Raw genomic sequence first — 16,431 nt, 5'->3', positions numbered from 1 at the left:
TCCAGTTGTCAGGTCTGCATCCTGGAAGGTGCTGGAGGATGCCTAGCAAATGCTGCCTGGGCCAGCAGAGGGCATCCCACCCGACGTGCCCATTTCAGGAGGGACTGCCTGCATTCTCTCTCGGACCAGGGCTTGAGGGCCCCACTGCCCACCTCTAGAGAAGATTAGCACTGGGGGAGTGAAGCCTTGGGCCCTCTCCACCTCCAAGCCTGGCCTTTCTTTCCCACCTAGGCCCCTCCTTAGCTCTCCTACTCCCTGCTCCTATCTTCCCGTCATCTGCTTTCCTTCCTCCAACTGACCTCCTTCCTCTCACCTGTGCAGCCCCTTCCTTTAGGCCTCATTCTTTTCCTTGCTTCCTCCACCTTTCTCCTCCCTTTTCCACCCCCAACTCCTTTACCAGGACACACAAACACACAGAGTTTTTCAGACAATTCAGGCTTTATTTTTGAAAATAATTCTGTAGCTTCAACTTTCTTCCGTGAACTGAGGTCAGGCAAGAAAGAAAAACACACATGTTGCTCTCCAACCCTCCATCTGCGTCCTAATCTGTGCACACAGGAAGGGAATGCTTGGGGGAGAAGGGAAGGAGGCTGGGCTGAACGGTCTTGGCTGCCCTACCTCACACTGAGAGGGCCTCCAGAAGCCACGGGCCGGGCTAGCATGAACCGTCCCAGAGTGACAGGGAAAGGATTGGTTTTCAGAAAGGACCGGATAGGGGGCAGTCTGTTTCTTGGAGGAAGGATGAGGGAGGGGCGCCCCAGCACCCGAGGCTTTTCCCCCCACCCCAGCGGGTGAGCTGAGGAGAGGTTCTGCTTTTCCCCTTCACCGTTTCATCTTAGGATCACGAACTGCTAGGCTGCAGGGAAAGAAGAGCTGAGAGGTGGTCAGGGATAAACGAGAGGGGGAAGAAGAGAAATACAGGCAGGAGGGAGTGAACCCTGACAACCTAACAGCTCTGCCCAGACCCTGATGATGATGAAACCCCTTTGGTTAGTCTCATTTTGGCCACAAATACATCTCCTTCTCACATAATCCAGCCTCCCACCTTGCTCCAGTTGGGGGAAGGTGGAGAAGGTGGGGGACAGGTACAGGAGGAGGGCTCATACTCTGGCTAGAATAGCCAGGACAGGGAAAAGAGGCCTGATCAAGAGAACTAAGGTTGCCAACCTCTCCACAGATGTCCTGGGAGAAAACCTGGAACGTGGATTTTGTGGCCCCAATGAGCCCAAGTCTCTCCCTACCACACAGTGGTTTCCTGCTTAATAACTCCCCCAACATACCCCAGAAAGATTCCCCTGATTTGACCCCCTTGAGAACAGGAGAATAACCCTCACCTTATCATCTGTGCACTTGAATGCCACTCAAAAAAAGAAAGAAAAAAAAACAAGATAAATGGACCCAAGAGAGAAACACAGAGAGGATGATGCAGCCCAGGGACTACGGTCCCATCTTAGGCCATGATAGGCCAGGAGGGGCCCCAGGAGGGACAGGCAGGTGCTGCTAATTCCAGCTAGGATCATAGCCGTCCCAGGTCTGGGGTGGGGCCAGGTGGACACGGCGGCCCCGGAACAGGAAGCTGACGATGCCCTGGTAGCCGGCCCTGGGGACACCAGACTTGAGGTCATCCATGACTCCCAGGGCCTTGGCGAAGGCCTTGAAGCTGTCCCTGCTCGTGTACTGCACTCGCACCTCCCCCAGCTCACTCCGCTCACTGGTCCTCACTTTCTCCACCTGCAGCAGGGGAGCACCGTAGACACGTGCAAGGAAATCCCTGTCATAGGCCTCCTGTCGCAGGTAGGACAGGTCCAGCTGGGTGAAGGGCACGAAGTGCTGGTTCAGCTTGATAAACTTGAGGTGCTGGTCAAAGAACTGCCCATGGCTCACACCTTTGCGGCCAAAGGTCATCGTCCTGGAGATTTCAGGCCGCACACAGGCCCGGCCCTGCCGCTGCTCTGGCCGGCGCATCCAGTCGTCCCAGAAGGCCTTGGGCCACTTGGGCTCTAGCTCAGCCCAGAGCTCGGCCAACAGCAGCCAGCCCAGGCCAGGGAAGAAGTCTGTGCGGTAGAGCAGGTCAGGCTTGCTTGAGTCCACCATCTGTTCCTTGCCGTTGTCATTCCAGGCGGACACACACCAGAGGGAGGGGTCGGCCCTCAGCAGCGGGTACGTGGCCTGGAAGTACTCGAAGAAGTCTGGAGCCACCTCCAGGTCATCCTCCACCACCACGGCTGCTGGGAACTTGAACGTGTGAAAGACCTGGCCCAGCGCCCAGCGGTAGTGCCGGGCAATCTTGTAGTAGCCCTGGAACTTTCGGTGGTCGGGCGGCACTGCGATGTTGCTCAGGTCGGGCTGCCGGATGTGCGTGATGGCGCTGCCGTAGGAGGCGATGACCTGGGCTGTCTCCTCGTGCCCGCAGTCCTGGCTGACGATGACGGGGAAGTGCTCGGCCGAAGGCCGATAATGCAGCAGCTTGTCCAGGCAGCGCCGGACGGTGCTGCGGTCACAGGCGATGACCAGGATGGGGATCACAGCTGGCGGAGAGGTCACAGGCACGCGCGGCAAGACAGGCGGGGCCACGGTGGGCACCCTCCACCGCTGGCTCCACCTAGCATGATGCTCCCTGATCTGCTGCAACAGCCCCCGCTGCCGCTCCAACTCGACCTCAGCATCCTGGGCCAGGCGGATCACCTCCCGGGTGAGGCTGGCGGGGTCGTCATCGAGAGCACTGTCTGAGGGCAGCCTGCCAGGCGCCGGGCGCGTCCAAAAGAAGAGGAGCAACAGGGCGTTCCAGGCCACAAAGAGGATGGCGCCCCACAGCACGAGCCCTGCAGACTGCTTCTTCAGCATCCTGGCCCCCGCGGGGGAGGCGGGCAAGGGTGGGGCTCAAGGCTGCCCTTGGCTTGCCTGGCTCACACGCGCACAGTTCTAGGGATGTTTCCTCTGGGCTCCAGGATTAGGAAGCAGCCATGCACCTGAGGAGAGGAGAAAAACAACCATCATCACGAGGCATGGGGCTGCCCTGGAGTGGAAGAATGGGGCGCAGAAACAGATGGAAAAGTGCAGGACAAGGAAGGCCAGGACGTTAACTCCAAAGCTCTCTTAAAAGATAGCTGCCTGTTCCCTAATCTGGAGGGTCAATCTCTGCGGAAGAATAGGATTAGGAGAGCATGTTCCCGCACTCCAAAATGAGTTCATGAGTCCTCTGAAAAGCAATGTGGTTTTTTTGGGGGGGGGGTGGGGGGTGGGGGGGGTGTAGAGAGTGACGTTGGTGGAAGAGAGGAAGCAAAGGAATTCCACTTCCCCCTTCCCTACCTGACAGATTTTGTTTATCATCTTCTGTCCAGAGCTTAGGAGAGGTAGGGGTTAGACCACCTGCCTCCCATGCCTCAAATCAAACTACCCAAAGATTACTGATTTTAGGGCTTCCCTGGTGGCCCAGTGGTTGAGAGTCCGCCTGCCGATGCGGGGGACGCGGATTCGTGCCCTGGTCCGGGAGGAGCCCACGTGCCGCAGAGTGGCTGGGCCCGTGAGCCATGGCTGCTGAGCCTGCGTGTCCGGAGCACAGAGCCTGTGCTCTGCGGCGGGAGAGGCCGCAGCAGTGAGAGGCCTGCGTACCGCAAAAAAAAAAAAAAAAAAAAAAAAAAGATTACTGATTTTAAAACTCTAATATCACACCTCAGGGCTAAAGCCAGCACCTTACCTAATAAAGAAGCACCAGAGGCATTCTCACGAAGGTCAGGAGCAAAGCCAAGCCACCCCAGATCTAACGACTATTTAACATTCTGTTGGAGGGATCAGCCAATGCAACTGGACTGCAGAACACAATCATAGGCAGAGGAAGTGGAGAAGAAGCAAAAGTATCTCAATGTACTGATGCTATGAGAATATGCCTGGAAAAGTCTAAGAGAATCAATGATAAATCCAACCTAAACAATCAAAGAATTGAGCAAGGTAGTGGGATATAAAAATTAACATGCAAAAATCAATAGCCTTCATATCCACAAATAATAACTCATTAAAAAAACAACAAATGAGGAAACCCTATTTATAATAGCCATGAAAATGATAAACTATTTAGGAATTAACAAGAAATATTCAAAAATCTACACGAACCTATAATTCCCGAAAAGACACAAAATAAGACTTAAATATCCCTTGTTCTTGGTTAGGGCATCTCAGCATCATCAAAAACCTCAATAAAAATACTTTTTTATAGAGCTAGACAAAAGTTCATAACAGAACATCTAGGAAAATGATGAAAACGAACGAGCAGTGAAGAGGGACTAGCCCTACCAGATATTAACATACTAAACATTACAAAGCCTCTATAATTAAAGGTATGTGGTGCTGGTATGTAAACAAACAGATCATCCAAAGGAATCGAATTTAAACGCCAGAAATACACCCAACTACACGCAGAAATCTAATGTATGACAAAGGGGATATTTAGAATTACTGGCGCAAAAAATGGTCTTATTAATGGTGTTACAACAATTATATAGCTACTTGGGGGAAAAAAATAAGATCCGTACACAATAAATTCCAAGTGGAATAAATTCCAAGTGGACTAGACATCTAAGGAGAAAAATAAAACCATACAAGTGCTAAAAGAAAATGTATGTCAATTCCTCTGTAACCTTAGTGTAGGGAAAGGCTTTCTAAGTATGACTTAAAATACAGATGCAGTAATAAATAAGACACTTTTTGCATGGCTAAAAACACCATAAGCCAAGTCAAAAGACAAATAACAAACTGGGAGAGGATATTTGCAACATACATCACAAATAATAAACCAATACCCTCACAGACAAAGGACTTTTTAAAAACTGAGGGGAAAAAAGGCCCAAACTCTTGTCTATATGACTAGGGCAACTCACACACAAAAATATTAAAATGGTCCTTAGACATACGAAAAGGTATTTAATTTCACTCATAAGAAATATTCTAATTAAAACTATACTAAGATAACATTTCTCCACCCATCAGACTGGCAAAAATTCAAACACTTGTCCTATTCTCGTAACAGAGTCAGCTGAAGAACAGAAGTTCTTGATTTTGATGATGTCCAATTATCAGGGTTTTTTTTCTTTTATGAATCATGCTTTTGGCGTTGTAGCTAAGAAATCTTTGCCAAAGTCACAAAGATTTTTCCCTATGTTTTCTTTTTTAGGTTTGATAGTTTTAGGTTGTACATTTAGGTTTACAATTTTGAGTTAATTCGTGTATATGGTGTGAGATATGGAACTAATGTCCTTTTATAGCAGTCTGGCAGCTAGTCAAAATGCTAAACAGAGAGTTACCATATGACCCAGCAAGTCCACTCCTACATACAGACCCAAGAGAAATGAAAACATATGTCCACACAAAAACCTATATGGAGTGTTTATAGCAGCTTTATTCATAATTGCCAAAAAGTGGAAACAACTCAAATGCCCATCAACATGGGAATATGGATAAACAAATTGTGGTTTACCCATGGAATGGAATAATATTCAGCAATTAAAAAGGAACGTACTACTGATACACACGACACATGGACAAATCTCAAAATAATTATTCAAGATGTGAAAGAGTACATGCACATCAGTGGCTGCCTGGGGATGGGGCCAGTGAGAACATCAGGGGAGGTATTACAAAGGGACACTAGGAAACTTTGTGGGATCATAGTTTCATGGGTATATACATATGTACAAACTTATGAAAACTTACGATTTTAACTATGTAAAGTTTACTGTATATCATTTATACCTCAATAAAACTTTTTAAAAAAGATATTATTGGGTCAAATGACAAAATTAGAATATAGACCGTAGATCAAAGTATCAGTGTTGACTGACTGATAACCATAATGTGATTATATAAAAGAATATCCCAGTTCTTAGGTAATACACGCTGAAGTAATTAGGGGTAGAGGGCCATGGTAGATGCAACTTCTCAAATGGTTCAGAACAAAAATATCATGTATGTATATGAAGAGCAAATGGAGCAAAATGTTAACAGATGGATCTGAGTAATGGGAATATGAGTATTCTTATACCATTTTTATTCTTGCAACTTTTTTATAGTTTGAAGTTATTGTCAAATAAAATTTCTTAAAATCAAATATAGGGACATAGCCCACAGCTCTGACTAGATTCATCCAATATGGCCCCAGCTGGGCACATCAGTAAGAAGAACTGGGACACAATCCATTTTTCCTGAACTCCTCAATCACACCATGACATGCATCACACACCTGCTCTCTGCCAGGCTCTGGGAAGGGACTGGGACACACATCTAACAAGAAAAAGGCATGGTCCTGCCAACTCCCTCACTCTACCAGACCTCATTACTGAAAGGATCTACCATACCCTCCCATTCCAGGACAGCTGCCATTCCTGACCATGCAACTCTCTCCCTGGCATTCCTGCCTCTGGTCTCAACACTTCATATCCCAAAGCTTCAGGTCTGCACTCTCTTGTGCTGACTGCTCTGCCAGTTCCCCTCTGCCTCACAGACCAGTTCTCTAACCCTAGCTAAAATCTTGGGTCCCAGATCTCATCTCTGTGCTCTTGGACGCTCAAGCAGGCAGATCCAGTATCCAAGGATCAAAGGGCTGATCTTTAAGAGTCTCTAAAGGGAATGGATTCTGCCTCCCTCCTCAGAGACCCCTCCAGCCCCTGCAAGCACTACCACCCCCTGTCTTCCTCCTAGAAATCATCCACCCTCACAACTCCATCGCAGCAGTCTTCTCAGAAACCTCAAGTCCATTTCAGTTTTACTGTGTCATTAAATTTCCACTTTATTAGTGCTCATATACCAATTAGGGTTTCCTAGAAGAGAAACACACACAGATTTCCAGTTTCTTCCTCACTCCCCCCTCAGGATGTGGTCAATGTTGGAGTCCCTAACCCCCAACATCCTGCCTCCCAACTGACTGGGCAGGAATAGTCTTTAGATAAAGAGATGGGGGAAAGAAAAGAGAAACTGACTCCTTCAGCTGAAGTGTTGGCTTCAGGGCCAGAGAGCAGGCTTGTCTCTGACTTATCAATGAGCCACCTCAAACCAGCAGGCTCTCAGAGGGGTAGCAAAACCCCACGGGACCACATCCTCTCCACCCTGCACCCTGCTCCAGACATCAGAATTAGGTGGCCCACACCCACTACCCTGAGGCCTGGAAGACCTCCCAACACCTTCTAAGCCAGGCAGATCAAAGCAATCTTCTCAGCCCCTCTGCAGACTGTATTCCTAGCAAGTCTATAAACCTTGAGAAATGTTAGACAGCCCACAGGAGACAGCTGCCCCAGTCCAGCCAGGCCTCCACCTTAGCCCTCAGGCCCTTGTTCTCCACCCCACAACCCTTTTCTCTAAATTCTCAAACAGGACTTGCTTATCTTGCCGAAGGAGTACGTGATTGCTAGCCAGTCCCCTCTCTCGCCGGCTCTCTTTACTCCACTCTACTAGATTCCTTCCAGGACGCAAACACTCGAGCCTGCCTCAGGGCCTGTGCATGTGCCGGTATGCCTGGTCGGCTCTTCTCTCTCTTCTTCACCTAGTGTGTTCTGACTCACACCTCGCCAGGACACCTTCCCTGATGCTTTCGGACCCTGTGGCCCACCTCAGGCCCACCTCCCCTTCACAACCAACAGCACCAGCACAACGCTGTGCTCAACATCTGTCAAATCCCCTCTACCACCAGCTACCTGAGGAGGCAGACCCACTCCCCCAGTGCTGCCAAGCTGCTATGCTAGGATCCTCGACATTCAGATTTGCCTGCAACAAAAAACTGGCTTCCATGTGGATGCCACACCCCCACAATCACTTAACTGCAATTCCCAAGTCCAAAAAGTGCTGAAAAGCCGAACTTTTCCACACTTGTTTGGCTTAACCTCATTTGGAGAAATCTGATCTAATGTGAGGCTACTTACAGTCTTTATTTATCCCATTCATATGTTTTGCTACAGAAAATAAACATGCTGGATTATCGTATGCTGCTCCAGACCTTCACTACACCATAAATGCACCAGATCATCTTTTTTAAATCCAAAAAATTCTAAATTCTGAAACATATCCAGCCCCAAGAATTTCAGAGTTATGAAAATGGAAGAGAAAGTTACCCATCCACTGCCATCATCCCATTTCAAGATCTCAAACGCTTTAAGCTGAACTCTCTTTCCTTATTATTAAATACTTAACTCCTGATGTGGCTCCTCAGCTGGTTCACCTATCACACACCTTGCTCCCCTCTAAGCAATCTTCCCAACAGTAACAGAGCATCCTTCTTAAAGTACACAACTGGTCCCAACACTAACTTGCCTTAAAAACCATACTGCCACTGCCCACAGACTAGAACTCAAAATTATTATTATGACACACAGGGCCTTCACAACAAACTGACTCCAACATTCCTTTTCAACCTCACCTCCAACCACTAACCCCATGAACCCCGTACTCTGGCCTCAACAGGCTACTTTCTCCCTCAATAAGTACCCTTTGTACACTGCTTTCTTTCCTCTGGCTGGTCCCGCATCCTGAAATATTATCCAAAGCCCCACCTACAAGCATTATACATCCTTAAGAACGCAGTTCCTTAACATCCAGGCAGAGCCAGGCTTCCCACAGCTATAATCCCACCGTACTCTATCCATACCTCCTGTCTTTCCTCTCCACACTGTAACAGAATCTGTGGCTGTACTTACCTGGCTCTCACCTTACTCCTTAGAAAAAAGGCTCTATGATCTGTATACCTATGACAGTGCTTGGCACATGTACGAAGTTCAAGTAGCTAGACGGAGGGCTGCTTGCATTATTCACTAAATCGGGGAGAAAGAAGACCAAACTAGCAGCCTAACAGTGAAAGATTACATTTTCCGAAGATGACTACCAAATATCCCATCCCACATGTTCTTCTTACAAAGTGACAATGAGGCTCCTCCCTCTAGAGCTGGGGGAGACGGGGTCTATGTTCCCTCTCTTTGATCTGTGACTACAGAGGAAGTGATGATTATGCGACTTACAAGGCTAGTTCATGAAAGGCAATACAGTTTCCACTTGGTGCTCCTGAGATGCCTGCTCTTGGAACCCAGCCACCAAAGTAAGAGGAAGCCCAGGCCATGTGGACAGGATACCTCTAGGTATTCCAGCTGACAACCACAGCTAAGGTCTGGCTAACAGTCAGCATCAGCCACTAGACATGGGAGGAAGCCTTCCAGATGATTCCGACCCCAGCCACATATGACTGCAAGTACATGAAAGGCCAGGAGCAAAATCACAGTGATCCAAAACCTTGGGTCACTTCTTTTTTTTTTTTTTGCGGTACGCAGACCTCTCACTGTTGTGGCCTCTCCCGTTGCGGAGCACAGGCTCCGGACGCGCAGGCTCAGCGGCCACGGCTCACGGGCCCAGCCGCTCCGCGGCATGTGGGATCTTCCCGGACCGGGGCACGAACCCTTGTCCCCTTCATCGGCAGGCGGACTCTCAACCACTACGCCACCAGGGAAGCCCTGGATCACTTCTGACTTACTCACAGGCCAGGGGTATCACGAGTCGCTGCCTACATTCAAGCGAAAAGGAACACAGACTCCCCACCACCGGGTGGGAGGAGGGCAATGTCCTATTGTAACAATATAGAGTGGGATATTTAAAGTTGTGGCCATTTTGGGAAAATACAATTTGCTACATCTTCCTTTTCTAAAATAGAACAACAGTCCTTAACCTTGACCTGAGTACCTGATGTTCTGTTATTAATGACATTTGCCTGCAAGGCACAAACTCACAGTAGTTTTTTTTTGCCAGAGTTTTCACAACTCCTTCAGGGAAGTCACATAGCTGGTCCACACCACCAAGTACAAAGACATCTGCACTGTGGTGGGAGATGAGGAGTGAGCCTTTTTAGTGAATAAGACCCTCAACAAAAACCCAGGAGGTTCTGGGCAGGTTCCACCAACTCCCGTGGGTCTCAGCTTCTTCTTTTTTTTCTTTTTTACTTTTTATGGAGTATAGCTGCTTTACAATGTTGTGTTAGCTTCTACTGCACAGCAAAATGCATCAGCCATACATATACATATAGCCCCTCCCTTTTGGATATCCCTCCCATTTAGAACGCCAGAGTGCATTAGGTAGAGTTTCCTGTGCTATACATATGTTCCTATCAGTTGTCTATTTTACACATAGTATCGATAATGTATATGTGTCAATCCCAATCTCCCAATTCCTCCCACCCCACCCCTCTCCCCCTTGGTGTCCATATGTTTGTTATCCATGTCTGTGTCTCTATTTCTGCTTGGCAAATAAAGTCATCTGTACCATTTTTCTAGATTCCACATATATGCGTTAATATACAATATTTGCTTTTCTCTTTCTGACTTACTTCACTCTGTATGACACTCTCTAGGTCCATCCACGTCTCTACAAATGACCCAATTTCGCTCCTTTCTATGGCTGTGTAACATTCCATTGTATATATGTGCCACATCTTCTTTATCCATTCCTCTGTTGATGGACATTTAGCTAGCTCAGTTTCTTCTTTTGAAAAACTGCCTATGAGCTGTGAGATCCCTTTTTAAAACTCTGATTCCTATGGTATTCTCTAGCCAGTTCTCTCTCTGTGACAAGAAAATGTTTCTTAAACAGCAAGAGAACACCAGATAGTCAACTTCTCACTGTAAGCAATAATGGAGAAGTCTTATTTAGCTTTTAGAAAGTATGCAAGTTGAAGGAACATTGACAGACCTTCCTTTCTGTCTCTGTGTTGCTTAGTACGTTCAAAAGCACTGCCTGAAAAAAACCAGAAAGCATAGAACATGCCACAGATAATGGAGACCTAACTGAATCACCTTCTTGTTCATTAGACCTCTGCTAGATTCCTGTACCTTGTACCAGGCTCCATAATTTCAAAAGGATGTTAGAACTGAAAGGGAGTCGGAGAAGATACACTAAATAATTGAAGGACTTAGAGAATAAGACCTAGAGCAAAGGGATGCAGGCTAAAGGGATATATGATGCTAGCGCAGCAAAAAGGATGAAGCCCTGGGAAACCAAGTAACCTTGGGCAAGTCACTTGCGCCTTAGTTCCCTCATTTGAACAGGGAGAGGGTTGATTTGGATCATCTCCAAGGCCCCTGGGCTCTGATGATGAAAAGGACAGTGACAATTTCCCCAGTGTCCCAAACAGGAAATGAGTTTAACCTGTCACATAGGCCACTGAGGTTAGACATACTACATTGCCTTCTAATCTGAGAAAAGGACAGGGAAGATCCGAGAGGCCTCAATGGTCTCGGGTAATGGGGTCAGGCAGGGGTGATTCACAGTTCGAGGCAGACGCAGGGGTGATGTAAGCATCTAAAAGAAAAGTCTACATGGTCTGAAAAGTATTATAAACGACAGAAGATAAAGCTGGACAATCTCAGCCAGTGATGTTCATAAAGGGAGGACTAATTAAACACATCACAGGGTCAAAGGTTAACCAAGGTGGAGCCTCACTCCAGGGTTCACTGTCCCGTGGGGACACAGACCAGCCGGCCACAGCCCCTGTGCTCCAGGGTTTATAAGATGGGGCCCTGCACGTCTCAGGGGCCCCCTACTCCACACACATTAGCAAACAAGTACGAGAAAGTTTTCTTGACAATTTACTTATTTCCACATCGAGTCAATTCTTCCTCCCGGCAGAGGAGAAAGAACCCCTAGTAACTTTTGGAATGGACGCGCGGGTGGGGTCTGGGGAAAGGCCCCTCGCATTCCGCTCCCCAAACCCTCTCCAGCGACCCCAGCTCCTCCAGGCCCCACACCCACGTCGGCCCAGAGGCTGAGTTTCACAACCAGCCCCCTCCCCGCGGAGCCCGCCTTCTCTCACCAGCTGGAGGCCCGGGATTCCGAAAGCGGAACGCAGAGCTCCACTTCCCGGCTCCAAAGGGGCCCGTGGCCGGGACCCGGGGCGGCCCGGGCCAAGTCCCTCTCTCGGGCACCGGGGCTGTCGGAGGACACGGAGGGCTCGGAAAGGGACAGCTTCCCAAGCCGGGACTCCAGCTCCGGAGCGCCCTCTCCGCTCCTGCGGGGCCTCCTTCAGTCAGACCTCGGTCCCGTTCCGGGGACAAGCCCCAGAACTGACGGACGCTGGCGTCCCCCGGCCCCCACTCACCAGGTCCTCCCAACTTCCCGGCCCTGAACTTGGCCCGCCCCGGGGCTTGGGGAGCGAGCCCGGTGCCCCGGCGCGTTCCAGGCGCTAGCACGGAGGCCGCCGGCACCTTCCGCCAGGCAGGCTCTTCCTGCGGCGCTCGAGGGCCGGACCGCCGGGCGGGCAACGTGGCCCTTCCCCGGGGAGGGCGGGGCGGGGCAGGCCGAGGGGCGGGGCCGGCTGCCCCTACTCGCCCGGGACCCCTTCTCCCCGGCTCGCCTCCAACGCTCGACCTCTCAGAAGGACTCGCGGTCTGGACACCCCAAGTTTTCCGGGGTCCCCAACTTCTGGAGATGCTGTGGAGACAGCTGTTACCTTTGAGCCCTTTGCCGCTCTCAATCGCAACTCCACGGGTCTATACCCATCAACCCAACCACACTCAACCCATTCCAGTCAGACTTCTTGCGTCTCCCCAGCCCCAGAGCCCAGGGCCTCGTGGGGTTGAGGGGCAGAGCCCTGCCAGAGGTAGGCCAAGCAGCCTGCCTCAGTAGTGCGTTTACCAAACCCAAAGCCAAGGATCCTCCCCACAACCCCTGGCTTCCAGGAGGGAGGAGTCCAGGGCATTTGAGAGGCTAGAGGGTGCAGGGAAGTAAGAACACGAACCAGGATGCCAAAAAGGAAGCCAAGGAGGAAACACCTGCAGCCAAAATCGAGAAAGAGCAAGCTGGCTTTTTTTTCTTCCTGTTTTTTGTTTTGTTTGTTTTTTCCTTTCGGGGTGGGTAATGAGTGCTGTTAGTTTGGAGCAAAAGAGCAAAGAGAGACAGACCTTTCCCTAGGGTAGACCCACCAGACCTGAAGAGAAAAGGCCTCAATCAGGCTTTGTGGTAGCCCTGTGAAAGGGGGTGAGGGGGGACCCTGGAAAAGCCTAGATGTCCGTATCTGACCCTAACAAGTGAGGGTGGGGAGCTGAGAACTACCGGCTACTCGTGCAGATGACTTTCCTGAGAAGGATTGAGTCCAGGGCCAGCGCTACCATGTGATCAGGACACACTCTGGCACCAGCACGTGCCCCCACCCACTTCCCTCCCCTGTGTTCCAGAGCACAGAGCAGGCCAGAACTTTGTGGTATATGGTTACTGACTTCACTCACTAACTTGTTTCTAGGTGAAACTAGGAATTATGTGGGGTTTTAGAGAAACAAAGGCAGGACATGCCCTAAAGTTCCCTGCGTAGGGGTGAGGAGCTAAAACAAAATTGCACAGAGGCCATCACATGCCAGACCTGCATCCTGCCCCACCCCCAACCTCTCCTTTAACCCTCCTAGCAGCTCTGCAGAGTACACATTGTCATCCCATTCTACAGATGAAGAGTTTGAGACTCCAGCTAAGTGCCAACTTGCTGAAGGTCACAAGACCTAATGAGGGTCATGGCCAAGTTTTAGCCCCAGGCATTCCTGCTTCCAAAGATGGCACTCATTCCCTCTCCTCATGCAGCCTTGAGTGCAAGTGCTCTTTGTTATAGCTGTGTGTCCAGCATGACAGGCACACAGTGGGGCAGCAGGGAAATCCTGCAGTTGGAGCCCACCCCTGAAGGAGAAGAGTGAAAGAAGAGCTGACACCTCAGTGAGGCTGGACTCGTGTGTGTGTGAGTGTGTGTGTGTGTGTGTGTGTGCAAGGTCTCCAGTTTAGCTGATTGTGTGGACTGTGGCAGGAGATGGGAGCCAATCAGCTCCCATGTGCCAGCCAGCAGCCAATGCTTCTGTACCTCTGCCCCTTCTCTAAGCTTTTCCTCAGGTAGGAGACATGGAAGGCCTACATACTAACACTCCATGTCAAGGCAAGAGGGAAAACCAGAGTTTCTTAAAATGTAAAAAGTTGGGAAACACTGTAGGGCCAAGATATCAGGAGCTAAAATCACTGTCCCAGGACAAAGGCCAGAGTGGGATGCTGAAAGGTGGGGAAACCAACCAGCCCATGTGATGTCAGATTCCCACCTCTACCAATAATCCTTCTCCATCTAAGGCTGTTCAATGGGGAACAGGACAGGTAACTGTGTACCAAAACTCTCGCCCCATCATTATAGTCCTCTGTTTAAATTCCAAGGCTCACAGGAAGATCTAAGAGTAGAAATTCCATGACTGTCCCAAAACAAAGGGCCTGGTTAGAGAACAAGAATGAGCTGAATTCTTGGATGGAAGCAAGAGAAAACATTTGGTCTGAGAGGCAAGAAACAGGGTGATGAGTGCCAAACTGACCTGGGAAAAGAGGTCCTGGGCTCCTGATGGAGGTTTCAGGCAGAAGGGTTATAGGGGAAGGAGGGCAGAAACAAGGAGCCAGGTGCCTGAATTCTGGGGATGAAACTGGGAATGGATTATGTGAAAATGGAAGGAATAGGAAGATCTGGCCCCAGCCAACCCCCACTACTTCCAAAAGAGGAGAGGAGAGATAAGAAGGAAGTGAAAGTTGTTCCAGGAAACTACCCTCCCATAAACAATGCCTAAGATACCCTGAATTTTTGTATAATTTGGAAAGAATTCATGTTCTGAACTTAAGAATTCATGCTCTGAAACCATCAGTAGTGGTAAAAGCAAAGTTTTAAATCAATGATGGATCTATTTTTCCCTCTCCCTTCCTCTCAATATCCCTTCTCCCCATAAAGACCCAGAAACTCAGTTCATTAAGATAAAAGAAAAAAGATTAATACAATAATCACTGAGCAGTGTCTGGGAAATGGAACTTTTGGTTAGCCACCTACAGTTCCTTTTGGGAAAAAAAAGGGTATAAATAAATTCAGTTACAACACACACACAATATGTGGTTTCAGTCTATCATTGTGGATAAGTAGCTGGACACCCAATGAGTGCTGTGCCCTGACATCCTGGTACCCCTGTGAGAAGGCTGTGACTGTCTTGAGAGGACTGTCTTGTGGAAGGGTCAGGCTGAGGGCAGGGCTACTGCTTTTGGTGGAAACAACAGGAGAGAGGAATTCTGGCTCACTCCAGGGAATAAACATCTTAGCAGAGAGGCCGTCTGACAGGGCACTTGAGTTCCCCTCCCTGGAGGTTTGCAGCAGAATCCGAATGGCCCTTCTCAGGTCAGATGCTGTAGGAGCAGCACAGCACTGGGCAGGCAATCACAGCATCTGCCGCTCCACAATTGGGCAAGCCCTTCCTAATCAGGGCTTCTGTAGCTTCCCCTCAAGTATCAAACTGGGAGAATAATCCCTGCTCTGTTCTCCCCACAACAATGTCGTGACGAAAAACTTACACAACACAACAGCCTGGACACTTCACATAATGTAAGCACTGTACAAATACAGCACGACTCTGTGGTACTTCAAGTGCTTCGAAGCACTCACCGTCCTCCCAGGCACGATGAGGGCTGCAGAGGCATCCTGGGACCACACATCCCTGAGGGATCACTGTGATCCCGGTATCTAAGCAAAGACTAGCACCAGGAATTTGCTGGACAAAGCTAGGGGAGATGACAGGCCCACCCTGAAATCCAGACCTTCTAAAGTAGAAGCCTGGCCTCAAAGGGGCTACCTGAGGCATCAGACTAGAGAAGAAACATCTAGGGCCAGGAACTCCACCCAGGTCTGCCTGCCCAGCCCTCAGGCCCCTGGGGGACTCAGGGACTCCTATGGCAAGGAAGGAAGGGAAAAAAGAAATTAAGTCATAAATATGTGATTTTCAGCTTGCAAATGACCTCTGTTATTGTTGCCAGCACCCAGGGTATGTGAGGCCCAGGTGTTACACAGCTAGTGAGAGGCAAAGAAATGCTAGAAGCCAAGCTTCCTACCCCTTGCCCAGGCCACCAGACCCCACTGTCTATCAAAATTCCCAACACCTCTCCCTTCTACTGTTACTGTCACTGAGAAAAGCAGGCATCTTGGCAGAGGTAAACTGGAGTTCAAAGGAGGAGTGAGCAGAAAGTAAGGTAACCATGAACAGCCTATAGAGGGCTAAAAAATGACAGTCTGAAAAGCACTGGCATCTTAAAGAGCAGGAGAGAAGACCACGATATGGCACAGGAAGGAAAGGCCCAGGGTTCCATCTCCTAAACAGACACTCGGTCCTTGAAACTTCCACTTTTCTCCACCCCTCTTTAATCTGCTACCCCAAAGAGGCACACTTGCCAAGCTGACCGGAGAGCTCTGAGAGCCAACAAGGTATCTGGCAGAATCCCTCAATTTCAGTTCTCCTTGAACCCGTGCACCTTTGCCACCACTTCATGATCCCAGGTATTGTTTAACAGCAACAGGATGAGACAAATTCAGGGCAGGCTTTTAATTAAGGACAAATAAGGCTTTTGCCAGAACCCTATTTCAATAAAAGAACAAAA

The 16,431-nt window shown here is 49.2% G+C and overlaps 1 protein-coding gene across 12 annotated transcripts in view; it reads right to left on the bottom strand.

Moving 5' to 3' along the window:
• Positions 1–419: 419 nt before the first annotated feature.
• The window catches only part of MGAT1 (alpha-1,3-mannosyl-glycoprotein 2-beta-N-acetylglucosaminyltransferase), a 75,608-nt gene continuing 59,596 nt past the window's right edge, over positions 420–16,431 (bottom strand). For 9 of the 12 annotated variants that reach the window (XM_067733009.1, XM_067733005.1, XM_067733011.1 and 6 more), the window contains one exon: positions 420–2,969. In XM_067733009.1, coding sequence (XP_067589110.1) covers positions 1,501–2,844 — 1,344 coding nt within the window. In that variant the 5' untranslated portion in view covers positions 2,845–2,969 and the 3' untranslated portion in view covers positions 420–1,500. Of the gene's footprint in view, positions 2,970–11,827; positions 12,375–12,463; positions 13,125–16,431 lie in introns of those variants that run through there. The other 3 variants (XM_067733017.1, XM_067733010.1, XM_067733013.1) reach the window with 3 other exon arrangements.

The sequence above is a fragment of the Pseudorca crassidens genome, chromosome 3, assembly GCF_039906515.1.
Source record: "Pseudorca crassidens isolate mPseCra1 chromosome 3, mPseCra1.hap1, whole genome shotgun sequence".
NCBI classification, from domain to species: domain Eukaryota; kingdom Metazoa; phylum Chordata; class Mammalia; order Artiodactyla; family Delphinidae; genus Pseudorca; species Pseudorca crassidens.
The sequence above is the reverse complement of the archived record's forward strand: the minus strand, read 5'-3'. Positions and strand labels throughout refer to the sequence as shown.